General features: G+C 34.7%; 2 protein-coding genes and 1 long non-coding RNA gene across 4 annotated transcripts; 2 read left to right on the forward strand and 1 right to left on the reverse strand.

Moving 5' to 3' along the window:
* The first annotated feature begins 155 nt into the window (after nt 1-155).
* On the forward strand, nt 156-909 carry LOC140040524 (uncharacterized). Its single transcript, XR_011842729.1, has 3 exons — nt 156-188; nt 357-464; nt 889-909. It is a non-coding gene; the product is annotated as an uncharacterized lncRNA (long non-coding RNA).
* A 1572-nt stretch (nt 910-2481) lies between these two features.
* LOC140041192 (uncharacterized) lies at nt 2482-11623 on the forward strand. Its single transcript, XM_072087616.1, has 21 exons — nt 2482-2505; nt 2868-2930; nt 3093-3163; nt 3282-3411; nt 4029-4097; nt 4216-4331; nt 4492-4608; nt 5000-5175; nt 5463-5789; nt 6260-6345; nt 6498-6560; nt 6796-7018; nt 7426-7529; nt 7653-7764; nt 8039-8108; nt 8196-8367; nt 8608-8727; nt 9042-9275; nt 9553-10384; nt 10636-10858; nt 11443-11623. Exons 1-21 carry the CDS (start codon nt 2482-2484, stop codon nt 11561-11563), a joined length of 3453 nt encoding a protein of 1150 aa, XP_071943717.1. The 3' UTR covers nt 11564-11623.
* A 390-nt stretch (nt 11624-12013) lies between these two features.
* LOC140039522 (protein FAM133B-like) lies at nt 12014-16690 on the reverse strand. 2 transcript variants are annotated; one of them, XM_072085132.1, is made up of 8 exons: nt 16537-16690; nt 16039-16139; nt 15418-15496; nt 15175-15246; nt 14819-14848; nt 14188-14238; nt 13720-13793; nt 12014-13379 (listed from the first exon to the last, which is right to left on the reverse strand). In XM_072085132.1, exons 1-8 carry the CDS (start codon nt 16558-16560, stop codon nt 13337-13339), a joined length of 474 nt encoding a protein of 157 aa, XP_071941233.1. In that variant the 5' UTR covers nt 16561-16690; the 3' UTR covers nt 12014-13336. The 2 variants fall into 2 exon arrangements, 1 of the variants encoding a protein (XP_071941233.1); XR_011842521.1 differs by lacking the exon at nt 12014-13379 and having other exon boundaries at nt 14188-14545.
* Nucleotides 16691-16699: the final 9 nt, after the last annotated feature.

Consider the following 16699-nt stretch of genomic DNA (forward strand, 5'->3'; position numbering starts at 1 on the left):
GTCATTTCCAAATACATTACTTTTTGTATGTATTATGCAATATGTTAAGTTGTTGATAAATTCAGACAGAATGTTTAAATACTGTTTCTATTCAATCAGGTTTAATTGTTCATCCAACTGACCCGCTACTTCTGTCAAGCTCAAAAGATGGAACTGTGCGTGTATGGCGACTTGATACCTTTGAATTGGTTCGTATATTCACAATCGTTTGGTACGGTAATCTATAGTAGTGTTATAATTTCACAAGGCCGACAATAACCTGTTGAAGAGTAATGTTGGTCCCGTAAGTGAGGTACTAAATGGAGTGTATACATATCGTAATGTTTTAATTTAATTTATCATTACATTTTTTCCAGACTTTCAGGTTAGATTATGGAGAGAGCATCTTGGGAATGAGGCAGGCTAATCAACATCAAATCTTCTTTTATACTAAACAAGATGTCAAAGGTTATAACTTCAATCAGGTAAGTAACAATTTAGTTGCAGTTAGCCTACTCATATAAACGAACATTTTGAACCCATTTACATAATTATACATTGATCATGCTCAGTAATAACAAGTTGACGGAATACGAAAAACAAATGGACACACCCAATGAAGGTAAAAGGAAAAGGAAAAGATGTATCCCAGGGAAAGGTGAAATTTCACTCTTCTCTGTCTAGAAAAGATTGAAGAGATATTCTGAAATTGTACAGACTTTTAGACACATGGAATAAATGGAAACAGTAGCACGTACAAGAGGCTTTGTCTCCAGTAATCGTTTTTAAAAAGTTTTTTTCGGAAAGTCCAAACATTTTAGTGACTTTTTTTGTAACAAATATACTATGAATATTATTTCACTTATTCTTCTTCATTTCGTTATCTAAGATTGTTTAATATCTTTGCAGTTTCATCACCTGTTTACACCAATACAATCAAGAGTCCACTTATTATCTAGAATCAAGTCTAGCATCATGCCTTCAAGAATTCTCTGTGCTGCCGAGGTATGTTCATTTTTTAATTATTTTTATGTTGTTCTATTCTGAGACTGGCTCATATAAGTTCTCCAATTGCATCTACAGTGTGTTCATCCCCCCCCCCCCCACCTATTTTTTGGCATGTTTAGTTGTTAGGACCTTTCTTTCTTTTAAATTTCACGTTATATAGCGAATCACTCATTTTCCTATATGTAACAACACTTTTATTGTAGTTTTCAACAATATCTTTAACGATTTCCTCCTATTTCTTTTCTTTCATCCTTACTGTTTCATCTTGTTTTGACATGTGACTATGAATTATACAAATTTTCCATCAACAACTAAGACGCGTCAATGCTCAAATCAATCTCTCTTTAGATTTGACTATGCTAGCCTCATCCACATCCATTCCTAACAAACTGTTCATTATTTCAGGACGGAGGTGTGCGTGTCATATCTCCTGTATCTGGCAGCATTCTCACTATAATCTACCCAATGGCCACATATCAGGTATTACACATTATATTAGTTGATGTCTTATTGTGTTGCTTGTTTTTATTGATAATCAAATGTTATAGGCCTAATGATCAAATTGTTGAAGTGGATAAAATGAGAGTTATTATGATTGAGTCCGCCTCCTTGTAGTGCTCTTGACTTTTCTGTAATTTAGGTTTTAACAGATCTTGTGTATGACATATCCCGTGCCAGGATCTACACGGTTTTAACAACAGGAGATGTGTTGGTATTCAGTAGTGATACCAATCCATGTACACCGTCTCAACTGTGGATTCCAGATATCCCTGATGATTCCATTATGTGCATAACCCTTATCAAACTTGTAAGTATTTTAAACTCTTCAGCAATGGTTAAAATAACAATTTCTAAAAATATAATGATGGAGAGACTTCGTCACCGCCTCTGTGTAACGTATTTGGACCGTATTCTCAAACTAAACTTAATATTAAACTAATCGCTTCTGTGGAATTTAGATTTTAGTACAAGTTTTTCCAGATTCGGTGACCAGAGAAAACTACGTTACGTGTTTCGATTACACACTGGCTTACGGACGTAAAGTTTAGTCCAGGTTTTTTCCAGGACTAAATATAGGCCTTTTAAAATACAGGCCTTTGTTTTTAAGATTTTATTATTTGTCCAAAAATATGAGCAGTCAACGCGATTTCATATTTTCTGCGTCCATTTTTTAGGTCACCGCCCTTCCTGTACGTATTTAATAATGTTAGCATAACTTGTTTCCTTTTTTTTTCTAGGAGTGCGCATTGGGTAAACACGAAAGCTCTACCAGTGAGTCGTTGATTTTTGCCGGCAGCAGAAGCGGTCAAATTCATCTGATAGAGTCGTCTGGTGTAACGTTGCAAGCACCAGTCCAAGCACACTGTGGGACAGTCATGAAATTGCTAATATCAGAAGGTGATTATGGGAAAGGAGATAACCGAATAGAGGGAGCTGATCGACTGATCTCCAGTGGATCCGATAAGGTAAAATGATAGCTTCATTAATAAACAAATGAAACTAACTGTTACTGTTCTTGTAATCGTCGTCTTCTAAAGACACATAGTATCCGTTGACTGTCAACTATTGGTATGTGTAAACCCCCGGTTTACTTATACTAGGACGAAAAATAGCACTTTAGTAGAACATGATCAATATAGCTCTTTTTACTTTTTACACGATCAAATTATTTTTTCCAAAAAAGTATGACGCGTCCAAATATGGTGTTGACGTCATTGTCGCCATATATGGGCACATCAATTGTTGTTGTCACATAAAGTTTGATAGTGTAGAACAAAAACATTCATACAATACAACGATTTTAATCACTCATTGATCATGACATTTGATTGTATATTGCTATCGTCATTCGTTATATTAACTGATATTTTTTTTTTCAGGTTGTAAGGATTTGGAAACTAGATCTTAATGACAAATCCGTCTTGCTTACATGTATGATGATGGTGAGTTATGAATTGTTATTTTTCATCTGAAAAACATCATATAGAAATTGCTCCCTAACGAAACAAATGTATGCTGTGCTAATGGGTGCTCAACAATTAGTAGGATTTTAAAAACAACAGATCCATATTCGTGGTTTCACCAAGTTGTTTTCTCTCTTTCAGATCACTAGTCCTGACTGTTCCTGTCACGTGTCCATGTTCAGCAGTAGCCTGTGTATGACCATGCCAAATTTGTAAGTTTCTGCTAGCTAGAAATTCATTGATATGTTATACTCTCTATACTGTGAGTCCATAACGCAATACATAAGTCCGGTATAAGTAATAACAATAAAGATATTTCTTTCATGATAGCAAGGTGCTTGTGTACGACGTTGGAGAACATTCGAGTCAAGTGAAAGATGGAAAAACTAACTCTGCAAAACGGCGTGACGAGCAGTATACATTATTTACACACCATAAGGACAATGACCATACAAAAGAGGTTGGTTTAAATAAAATGATGATTAGTTAGTATAAGCTAGTTCTTTAGACCAAAACAAATAACCATGGGAACATTTTTGACAGAATCCCAAGTTTGCAATCAAGGTTGCAAATCTTCAAATTATCTTACTGATTTTGTTTGTAAACAAGTACTCAATAGACCATGTCTATTTATTTTCAAGAAAATCGATATAGTTATAAATAATTAATTTTGGAGTGGAGCTGTGGCTTGGTGGTTATGATGCTTGACTACCAATCTAAAGGTCCTGGGTTCAAGTCCTGTCATATGTCAGGGTTTTTTTCTCATGACAATTTACAACTAACTCCACTCCCAAAGACTTAATAATAAGTCTTTGTTTATGTAGAGCATCTTGTGTTTATGTTTGTCTTGTGAAATTATTAAATAGTTTATCCATCCTGTAATTGGCGGGTTACTCGCTGTTGGATGAGTATGAAATAAAAAAAAAAAAAAAAAATACAAACGTTTATTTAAAACTCGAGTTATCCCTAGCCGGAATATTAAATAGCGCGCCCTCTGTCGCTATCTAACACTTTGCCAAACTGTTTTTCTCGCTTTTCTGAGCGTTTTATTCATTTTATAAACTTTATTTTACATAGATAACAGCACTGTGCAGCTGTCATAGACTTGGTATATTTGCAACAACAAGCGATGATGGTCTAGTAAAGGTATTTATATATAATTTTAGTAATAATTATTAAAATATTTCAGAAAAGTATAATTAGCAGACGGTTTTAATATGTTTCATGGTATGACCATTTTTAACAATATATTGTTTACTTTTAGATTTGGGATACTCAGAATAACTTGGTGCGTGAGTTGACCTTTGACATCACTTTGAGAGGCGTTTGCTTTGCCAATGACCGAGGTGACCTGCTAGTCGGATTTCAAAATCATATAAGGTCAGCGAAATGTATTTCCTTATTAATTTTGTATAGTATTTTAACATTTGGATTAGATAAGGCATCATGCAATTGTCAAATTACTGTTGGGTGAACATTTTGAATAAAATAAGATAGAACCTCCATTGATATTGAATATTTATCGTTATTCTATTTGCAGTTTTGTAAGCATTACTAGCTATCTTCCTTTGACGTACCTAGGGAGCATTGTTGAGGAAGAATTTTCGTCTGACGCAAATGAGGAACCTGTTCCATTCAACCACAGTTTGGAGCTATGGTACATTTTAATAGGCCTATATTAAACTAAATAATAACTTCCATCCATATTATTATGAAAAACTAAAATCATATTTTACCTATGAGTGTACATTATATTGTAAAGACAGTTAAGATGTAAAATTCGTTGGAATTGTCTGCCAAATATTTACTTCGAGAGGCTGTCTGAAGATACTTTTATTGGGGCAAGGTGTTAATTTAGAAATTCGTCGTAAACACAATTTACGTCTGCCTGGCCATCAAATCAGAAAGATTGTTTCTGACCATGAAATTACTATTTTCTCGTAATGTTAAAACCGCCTTAATTTAGGCAATCAGTGACGTAGTCTTGACATTAGTAAGTTCATGTACATATAATATATTTTCTTTAAAATGTCACAATTTATTTATAGGTTCGATATTGCCTCTCTTCTTGCTTTACCAATTGAGCTAGTAAGGCGCAAAACGATTCTGGACGCTTTAAAAGGCCTTCGTCGAGCATCGGGCAAAATTTGCAGCGGTGAAGTCGATGCGAATTACAAAGAAAGCCAGCCTTCAGATAGCCAAGTTAATACCGACGCAGTACCAGGTATGTGATGTCCCGTTAGTATTGCACAGGTTTCCTTTCTCCCGACTACAAACTTACCTCCATTTCTATGTTATCTCAACACTTTCGACCAGCTGCTTAGCTGAATGTTAGATCGTCAGCCTCCGAATCTTGAAAACACCGGTTCGAATCCCGTCGATATTGTCGTTTGTTATGTATAATGAGGTTACCTAATATAAAAAGTTAGAAGTAACATTTTATTAAGAACTCTGATAAATTAGTGCCTGAAACATTTTAGCACATTTTGTTTTTATTTTTCTAATTTCAAGAAATGACGTCAGTACTCCTCATCCCAGAGAAGACTAAATCAAGTACCGGTACAGAATGTTTCAAACCATGTCGCAAGAAACTCAACGTAAATTTCCTCCCGGTTTCATCACAATGTTCGATTGAATCAAGTGAAGATGACGTTGACGATACTATTGCATATGGGGAATCAAAGGGATACATTGTAGTTCAGACGAGCGACTCGCTAATCTCGATCGATAAGGCTAGCAATATAGCAGAAGCACCAGATGTTGATGACGTAACGGAAGCTTCAGATGTTGATGACGATATGGAAGATGAAACATTCAAATGGCCTATTGCACCAGACGGTAAACTATCTTATGGTTATGTTATTTAAATATATAAATACAATAGTTTATTTGATAATTATAGGTTCTCTAAAAAGTAATGTAAGAATGTCTCCAACGCTCTTGGGCCCTTTGTCTCAACTTAAGCTTTGTCTACACTAACAAACTATTTTCACAAAGAAGTGTTATGTGCCCAAGTATGGTAGTGATATAACGTCATCATGTCCATATGATATAATATGGGCACATCACATTTTTGTCACATAAAGTTTGATAGTGTAGATAGTGCTTTAGAGTTTTTGTGCCTACAAATTGTGCCATTTTTGTGCATGATCGTGTGCAAAAGAGCATTATTTGTGAACGGCGGCTGGCGGTGTTTTTTAAAATGGCCAAATGCGTCTCCTATTAATGAAGAAATATAAACCCTTTTATAAAATTTACTATTAAACACAAACATGTACTAAAAACATTTGTGATATTGATTTTCACAGGATATATTCCAAACTCAGTTGTAAGGAAACTAATGAAAATTCCACGAAAAGATGCATTTGTTGACTCACCATGGAAATTGAAACCGGTGATTTACTTATTTTTATCATTAGAATGTATTTCTGATTCAGCATACTGTAGATTTAGAGATAGAAGCTGATAATTAAAATGAACCATCACTAATGTTGGTGTGCTTGTCCTATTTTATTTCGATTGTCTTTCTTTTCTTCGTTTTTATAGCTGCCATTTATTGAAAGCCCAGCCGATTCACTTGCGAAGTCTTCAAAATCATCCGAGGATTATGTATGTATAAACAAAATTGTCATATCATTTTAGAACTTTAAGGACGTGTTCACACTACGCAGAACGACTTCCTTAATTGTCGAGATAACAAAGCTTGCACAACTCTACATATTTGTTTGTAAATATATAGTTTACATTTTAAAATAATGTTGTTTTCTTGCTACTGTAAGACAATCTTACTCTTTCCTTTATATTCGTAAGATAGACAAATTATGCAAATGTATTTCTATTCCAGACGACGCATGCGCCGTTTGAATGGTTGTCTTCATCTTCAGAATCAAACGTGGATCTTGAAGAGATCATGTCAATGCTATCAGATGGTGTTGGTGGTGATCTTGATGTCCAAGACTTGCTACCATTATCGTCCGATTCAGACTCTGAGATGGCAACACCAGATGAAGTGTTGCTAAAGAGAAGACGCAAGACTGCCACAGCGCTTATTCAATTGAAAAAGAAAAGTAAGAAATAGGGATACGGAAGATTTGTGAAATTTTTCATTTTATCAAATATAACCTGGGTTCAAACTATCAAACTCCGAGTTTTGCCAAACTGTTTGGAAAAATTAAAGTCTTTACTGCTGGCTTTGTCCACGATCATCATGAGTCCAAAACAGTGATTTGATTGCTGAGTTAAAAAATCTAAGCAAACTAGTTTGTCAAGATGGTGCATAGCCTAACTTTTACAAACTAGTTTTCTGCAGTTTTTCAATTGGTCTACACTAGCAATCTTTTGCAAATTGTTATTTTCAACCTGGGAAGTTGCTCACGTTTGCGAACTATAAGTTTTCTAATGTTTTTGTATAGATATTAGATATTTTACTATACTTTCAATATTGCAATTTTGTTTATCTTTGTTGTTGTTCCAGTGTCCAAAAGGGGTATTGAAGGAGGAGCACTAACAATGGCAATGGTTGTAGAAGAGGCTAAACAGCTGAAGAAAGAGGAAGAAGAGAGGAAAAAATCTGAAATTGTAGGTTGAAAAAAATGGCAGATCATTTTTAAAATTCGATTTAAAAAAATACAATTGCTTGAACGACATCATAAGTTAAAAATCATTATACAATCGTCAAGTGGATGTGTTTTTTTATTATAGGTTATCGAACGCAAACCATCGATACCAGATATACTAACATTGATTGTTAAAATGAGATGGTTTTCGCCCAAGAAAATAACCATCAACATTTTCAGTGTAACAAATGCACTTGGTAAGTTTATTCTTTCTTATATAAAGTTACAACTCATTCCATAATTCTTGGTTTTAACAGGAGGCAACGCATCGACGTAAATCGTAACGAAAGCGAATTGACCACAAGCGACAGTTGAAATAATCCGGCGCTTGTGATTGGTCAATTGGTCAATTTTTGTTGCGGCTTACGTCCTTGCGTTACGTCGTTAATCAATGACATATTATGGAGCCTGATCATGTGTGTAGGCCTACTTCGATTATACTTGTGTCTTTGAACATTGTTTTTTTAATAGTGGCATTGCTAGACAGGGTTGGTGATAGTATTCATGGAGAGGTCTGTAAATGCATAGTGGATATCCACAGGTTCGTAATATTGCAGACAAATCTTAACAAAAACATTATTAAGTATTCATATATATTATATCGTCCTAAATAAGCTTTTTTTCTTAGTGGCATTGGATTTAATGAATCTTTAATGGATAAAGTACTCAGCAATCTTCTGAAGCAGGTATCTAGTGATCGAGCTCCACTGAGATGCAACGTGGTTAAAACTATGGCAAGTCTTGGAGATAATCGTAATAAAGTGATAATGGGTATTCTACCGCTTACAATTGACCTTGTGGTAAGATTAGAAACAAAATTCAATATTAATTAAAGCACACATTATCTTGTACTTGTGGTACATTACTTCCGATTGGTTAATTGCAGAATTTTGAAATCAGGGCTTTGACATGTTTTACTGAAACTCTGAACTTAAAATGGGTACAGGGTAGTTCCGGATTTAAAATGAATTTTTCAACCATATTATCAACCAATGTTTTTGTAATAGGCCTAATATGAGTCGTTTTTATTCAATTTTTAGCTAGAGGTGAAAGTGGCAGCCATCGAAGCCTTAAAGAAACTAAATGGTTTGACCAGCAAAGAGCAACTGATGAATTATTTAGCAAATACTGGAGTAATACAACCATACGTGAATGAAGATGTAAGTCCGAAATAAAGTGACTATTGGCACGGTCACCTGTGTATAATGTATTATTGCTATCGGCCCGGTTAACCGTGCATGAAACTGACTATCGGAACGCCAGTCGGCCGTGCGCACCGCGACGAACCGCAGAAGAAGAGTGCACAGTCACCCTTGCTGTTAGAAAACAATGCATTAGGAGAAAAGTAGAAAACCTTCAAATTACACCGCAATTGACCGTAATAATATCCCACCTCATCCGTGCAGAAACGTTGCTTATAATATTTATTATGTTTCATATTTTAAATAATTTTTTCAATTATTTTTCAATACAGAGAAATGTAGTAAAAAAGATCTTCAGCAAAAAATCTGCGGGAATTCAGAAATTGTCTAAATTTCGTGATCGCAATCTACCTAAGAATTTGACAGATTTGCAATCGCCAGTCGGAAAAGTTGATGGCTGGCTGGCTACATTGACAGATGAGTTTGAAGAAGAAGAGCAGTTTGAAAAATCGGTGAACAAGAAGAAAAAGAAAGAGGACAAGAAGGAGGAAATGAAGAATATGAAGGTACGGATTTATTGCTTGACCGAAGTTTGTTACCGTTACCTATTTATTTGTTACTGGCCTATTTGTTTGCACAAATACTCATTCGCCTTTAATGTTTTTTGTTGATACGCATCACGTGATTGATTTGCGTGAAATCGATATATTGGTGACGTCAGAAAAACTTATATAGGTCGCTTGTGAATCGTTAGCTGTTCTGAAATTTATTTCCATCTCACTAAGTTGTGCATCTTCACAAACTAATATACTTCATTGGTTCATATCATTATCTTGTTTGTAGGAATCGGAAGATCTGATGGAATTAATACCACCTCAGATTAAGGAAACGATGCACCATGAACAACATAATGAAGTTAAGCAACGAAGAATACTGCCCCAGAATAACCAGAAAAGAAAACCTACATTAACAAGCGAAGTTGAGAAATTACCAGCAATCAAGAAAAATGAGATAAAACGAGAGAAGACGTTTTTTGTACCTGATAGCTGTTTTGGAGCCGAACAGGTGCATAAGAAAGTAACACCGACAGTACGAAGGAAAACAATGCATGCGCAGATTCTAGAAGCTAAAAAATATAGTTTATATCTTGAAAAAAAGAGAATGGAACAGACAATGAACCAACGCATGGAAGCTCATCGCAAACACTACGATAAGATTTTACGAAAGCAACGAAAAGGAAAACAAGTTCGTAGATTCTTGCCAACGAGTAGCGCTTTTTACAAATATTTTTTCGATAGTGATTGCAAACGCCGTGGAAAACACGTCTATACTAAACAACCGGATGTCAGCATGTCAGAGATGAATTCTGATTGGATGATAGCAAAATGCGCAACACTTCCCAGAATACACGAGCAAGAAGACGACAATGAGTCGAGTTTACGACTAAACTGTCAGTTCTCTGTTGTACTTGATAAAGGTGTACAAAAACATCTTGAAATCGAGTCTGGAATTGAGGACAGTCTGACGTGTAGCAAACTGTCCTTGAGTGGAGGTCAAAAGGTCGGAACGCAGTACAGCAGCGGATTTTTTAGCAGTCATGAAATTGAAAACTTGAAACAGAATAACACTCAAGATAAAACAAAGCAGGATGTTTTCAACAATTCAACTGAATTAGGTAAAATTGTTTAAACTTTGTTCCGACGTGGACTCAACGAGCTCAACTTAAGTGTGTCGATCAATCACAAGCTCCATGATTTTGGATGATCGCGTCGTGATTGGTCGGCCTGAGTTACGTCCAAATAGATAACATAAGTACACATGATTGACGTACCGATGCCCTCTCTGTTTCATAAAGCGTTGCGATTCTGTGGCTTAGGTTTTATTATTTGAATCGCTTGCGATTTTTTTTTTTTTTTTATATTATAGACCGTCCCAAGAAACTGTACCTTTCATCATCGTTACTTCAGTCCCTGAGGAAACGACCCCAAATACCAGTAGAAGAACCAGACTTCATTGATGGTCGCCAGCGGGTGGTTTACGAAGCAAAGACGTTACCAATAGAAAGAGCAGTATTCCCTCTAAGAATGACGAATAAGATCATGTTTACGAAAGAACCTAGCAACACAGTGGCCGAGTGGGACATAATGAGGTATTTGTATTATTGATATGATAGTAGCGACCTTATAGGTTTTCTAAAGCTTGGTTCCCACTAGAACGTAACGCAAGCTAGACGTAAACGCAACGCAAGCGTTTTAACCAATGACAAGCGAAGTTATAGACAGTTAGCAATCACAAGCGAATAAGCCATCGCTTGTGATTGGTCAATTCACTTGCGTTGCGTTACGTCCTTGCGTTGCGTTGCTAGTGGGAACCAAGCTTTAGGGAACAATAGTGGGAACCACGCTTACATAAGAGGAAGAAAGTAGGCGGGGAAACAGTTGTACATTGACCATCTTAAATCGTCTGTACTGAAGTGGAGTTTCAATTTGACAACGCGGAAAGCGACAACGTAGACATCTGTGTCTCCGTTGTTGCAAATTAGAGCAAAGATACCTGTTGCATTTAATTTAATATCTGTGTTTCTGTCGCATCGAAAACACTCAGGTGTGTTTTTGTATGCAAATAATCTACATTTCTATGTGGCGTTATCGGTTGTTTTTATTCTGTATGTTTCTGGTAGTATTTAATTCGTCCGTAAAAAAAAATGTTCTTTTAATTTACTTTTCTCATTAGGTGCAAGGGTAAATCAACATTTGGTGTACTTGAAATGTCGTGGTCTTTGGTTCGATCAAAAGATCTATCTGAATCCGACAGACATCGCCGATCCGTTAGGGAGGAGAAAAAACGTCATTAAGAACATTTAATTAAAAGATTTCCAAAATTCTGAAAGTGTGTTAAATAAAAAGTAACTGAAAATGCGGAAAATTGTATTGGTTTTCTTGTTTGAATATGTGCAATGATTGCAAACTCATCAAAACAGTAAGTAAACATTTAAATTGTTTTTTTATAGTTATTTGGATTTGTGTGTGTCCCCTGAACGGAGGTTAGCAGTGTGTTCACATTATACTACTCCTCGTTCATTTTACAGGAAGGTTTGCAATGTTAAAGGGCCAACTGAGACAAATTTACTTCTAGGTTGGTCTACATTTTTATGCTCTGTATTTGTATGGCATTGATGAAATAAATGTTTCTTGGATTTGAATTTAATAGGGGTGCCCTAAAGGAGGGATTCTTCTACTGTTCTTATGAGCCATCTATTTGTACTTGTGAAAACATTCTTGTAAACACAATTACAACACAGAAGTTAAATTACAAAAACAATTTATTCCTAATTTGTACAAGAAAAAAAAATATACTATACACACAAACATTCTTGCATGCACATACAGGCTAGGATCATTCATAAAGTAGAGCCCCTATTAAGGGGACAACTTAAGGACTCAAGAAATAAGGTCCTTAGTTAAAACATATATTTCCTCTTGTTCTAGTTTTACAGGAAAGTGTTCCCTTAATATGGGTTTAACAAAAGATTGATTCTAATGTATAATCAACTCTCTAAAAACCTAATTTAAAATAAGAAGTTATTTTATCATTAAAAATACACTAAAAAAACAGGTAAACATTTTGTTTTTATGCCAGGTGTTGGGTAGTCGAGTTACATACATTATGTCGTTTTTAACATTTAGCAGCACATGTTTTAACCATTACAGAACTTATATGGTTAGACATTCATATACATGATCTGTTGTAGGTTATACATTTCACGACAACAAACGGCTAGACCTGAGCTATTATGTAGAAGTTTATCAAACTCTTAATTTCAACATATGTATCACAACAGACCCTGATATAGGTTAACAACTACAAATTACATTTATTAATTATACATGTATTCTTAACCACTGTAGTATTGCATATTACCGTTTTCTATTATAGATTTTAAAGCATTTACGATCTTAACCTACTTTTGCCTATACTAGACACAAAGTCTGCAATAAATACTCCCTCTTAATTGATTTTTATGATAATGAATTAATAACTTCTCTAACGCTCTTACTATAAACTTGCAGGCATAGAAAAACTCAAAAGAGCTGGTTCAACTGAGATTCGAACCCGGAAGCATCTGCCTGATATGCAGACATCATACCATTAAACCACTGGGTCTTTTATAATATGTTTCAAATTTATTTGGACAGCAACTTCTTTAACACCCTAAACATTTTATAATAACTAGGGTGTAATAACTACACTAGTCATGTTATAACTAGATAATGTGTACAGAGGGGGTGGGGAGGGGTCTGCAAAAGGCACAACCCCCACCACCACCTTAGTATAATCACTCATGCGTAACTTTTCTATAACCTCAATCATGCATATTATTAAAAATGAGTTTTTTTCTTCTACAAAATCCACAAGAAAATTGTATATATTATTCATCTTTTAGACACAAACTTCTCAAAAATCATTCTGTACAAATTGACTCATTTCATTACGAACATCAAATGCTGATGAACATTTTCAATCATATGAAATGCTGACTTCCATGAAAGAGATCTGTAATCATACTTCCATCCGTTCAAGATAATAAAATCAACAGTATTTCAGAGTTTATATTCAACATGTTTATTTACTTGTGTTTTGATCTCTTCCTCCTGTCTTTTGATGACTTTCTAAAATATAACAAATTTAAAAATCAATTAGTTACCAAGTTTTACAAACGAGGCTGGAAGTTTTTAACAAGTATACAAAAAGAGAAATCATCACATAATAGGAACTGTACACCAATATATTGTTATTTTCTTAATAAATTCTTTGTTAAACTTTCTTTACCATCAGATATGAGTTGATGTTTTTTATAATAGGATTTAGTCCGACATGCGATATAATAATATGTAAATCTTGTAAAGCACTTAATGCACAGAGCATCTAAGCGCTTTCATTAAATTTGTCTTTTTTTCCAGATAATTCCAACTCAGTTTCCACTTTTTAAGTTCAATAATTTCTTGGTACCTTTCATCTGAATTGTCATAACGTTCCCTGCTTCTTGACCGGTCTCTCTTTCTCTTCCTCTTCTTTTTCTTCACCTAAAAATGTTAAAATGTATTTACTTTATTATTTATGTAAACACTACTTTAAAAAAAAAAATCGACACATGTTCAATTCTCTTTAACTGGTAGACCAAGTCTTCTCGGACTAAACTGAAGGTTCAGTGTTGACATCTGTGCACTTTAAAGAACCCTAGAGGTTACTCCTGCCTACTGGTCCATCATGGACAGATGAATGAGTGACACACAACACATAGGGACCCTCAGGGGAGCCCAATTATACTCGAAATGGCGTTTTTCACAGTAAAGGATAATGACATGCATAAACTTCACCTTGCCAGATTTTAATGCAATTAAAAAATGACCTGTGGGAAATGCATCATGCAGAATGGCATCAAGGAGTTGTGAAAAATTGAAATTATCTATACGCTACCTGAATTTCTGATTCACTATCTGAGGAAGACGATGAAGAAGGAGAAGGCGACTTAAACAAAAAAACAAGATTATTAATAAGCATTAGCTTTAAAACGAATACATTTACATTTTTTTTTAAATTTCTTCTTTTGCCAGGATCCTTTTAATAATGAAGCAGGCTAAAAGATTCAAAATTGTTTCTCTGAGGATTATCAAATCTAAATAGGCATCGTATACAGATTTGTTTTAACCAGAATAGAAGGGGGAGGGGTAGGGGCACTAAAATAATATTACTAGTCTGTCAAAATTGTTTCACTTAAATTTTCAGTGTTAGGCTTTTCTGGGAAAGATTCTTCATTTTTTTTTGCTTTCTGCAACTTAGAAGTAAAATAAATTGCTTTAATATTTGTGAATTTAATGAATAATTATCATAAATTCAGGTTATTTACTGTATTCAGAGGGATTATATACTGTTTAATTTATACTTTAGTAATTAACAACTATATGTTTAATATAGGCTGTCTTTTTAATTTGTATTATGAATACAATTACAAGATAAGAAAGATAAGAAGGTATAACATTATGCATTAAAGGATGTGGACAATCCGTTATAATAAGCAAAATTCTCTTCATAGACTTTTTCACAATACCCTGTGCCGTTTCTTTTTCTTTGATTTCTTCTGCAAAAAAAGAAAAATAATATAAGATTACTAAATTGATATAAATATCTATTTATTCATGCTTTCTAAACATGTCTGGGAAAACCTTGTTCTTTCAGTGGTCTCTATTTCACTTAAGAACTTGATTGGCAGCCAAACCGGAAAAGATCCCATGGTCAAGTATAAGGCTAAATATGTAGTGGCCTTTGGTCCAAGTATAATCCCACTCTCTAATTCTGCCAAATTACCTGGGACTATTACTCTGTCATATACAGTACTATCAAAATACACTTTTTGCAATAAAATTAATAATTTGTTACACTAATACTTTTCAATAATAAACTTACCTCTTTTTTCTTCTTCTTTTTACTTTTGCTCAATATTTTTTCCCTATTTTTTCTTAGGTCTTCTTTGTGTTGCTGGTCAAGAAAAAAAGATTATGATATTCCAATATTAATTATAAAATATTCCTTTTAAAAGACTCATACAAATATTAAAGTGGAAAGTAAAACATTTTTGGAGGATGCAGTGCAGATTTCTTATTCCTGGAGCCATTGTGATGGGGTAAGTAGTCTAAAATACATAGTTACCTCATTCATTTTCTTCTCCCAATCTGCCAGTGTACTTGACCCATGGTTTCGTTTATCAAGCCTTTCCTGGAATTCCTCCCTATATACGTACAGGTAACAATATTAAAAATTGTGCTATAAATAATGTACTGTATGTATTGCAAGGGTGTTTAAAAATCACAATTTGGTATTTTAAACTTGGTTCTTTCCCACTGTGACACAGCACAAGGATGTAAGCCAATGCAAGTAATTTGACCAATCACATCCCAATAGATGGTGATCCATTGTGTCGTGATTGGTCAAAATAATTTGCATTGTGCTACATGCTTGCATTAATGTCCTACTGTAGTGGGAACCAAGATTTATATTTCAGTGTACATGATGTAGAATTGTTGTAGTAATGACTTTTAATGATGAGGATACTGTACAATAGCTTTAGTTAGTGAAAGACCTTTTAGGGAACCAAGACGCAACATGACTATCTTTTGGAAGTGACGGAAATTGATGCACCATTGTTTATTGATTGAGGTAACGTACCATTAGGTTTTTTGACAAACACCTGGATCATTATTTGTAAAAAAATGACGCACCTCTCCCAGGGGTAGTATAGTGTGTCATACAACTGACAAGTGCATTGTTTACCATGTAGGCCTTCCCGGTCTGTTTAAGTAATCTTGTATTGATGTTCCACCTGTTTCAACTGGGCCCTTGGCTCTTGCTGCTGCTATGGGGTTTACATAGGCCTTGGTTTGGTAAACAAAGAAAAATTAAAATTGATGTAAAAAGTATGCAGTAATAATATTACAAATATATAAATATGTATATATATTAATAAGTTTTATTGACATAGAAAAAAAAAGACACTTCAATTAAGAGTCCTAATTAATTTCGCGGAGATCCAATTTCGTCCTCTAGGCCTAGCTACTGTAAGCATGGTGAGACTACCATGGTTGAATATCTTGGCCTACTTGGTTAGGCACTCTGACGGCTAAGCATAGCAAGTTGTCGTCCTATCCTACTAGGCCTACGCCTCCTCAATGTCTGCCGCCGGCCCGCACCACAGGCACCACCGGGAATGCCTAGTTAGCGGAAAGGCTCAGCAGTCAGTTGAAAAATAAAACATTGTATTTTCATACATACCACTCTATTATCTCGTTTTCCCATAGTCCAATGTTTCCTTTCAACTATGAACTAGTTGTAACGGCACGGCACTTATTAGTGTTTCAAATCAAATATTTCAATCGAAATTGTAAAAAAAGGTACAGTATAGCTTTTTCATGCCTGAATTCTTCGTTGAATATAG

This window comes from Antedon mediterranea, chromosome 2 (assembly GCF_964355755.1).
Source record: "Antedon mediterranea chromosome 2, ecAntMedi1.1, whole genome shotgun sequence".
Lineage (NCBI taxonomy): Eukaryota > Metazoa > Echinodermata > Crinoidea > Comatulida > Antedonidae > Antedon > Antedon mediterranea.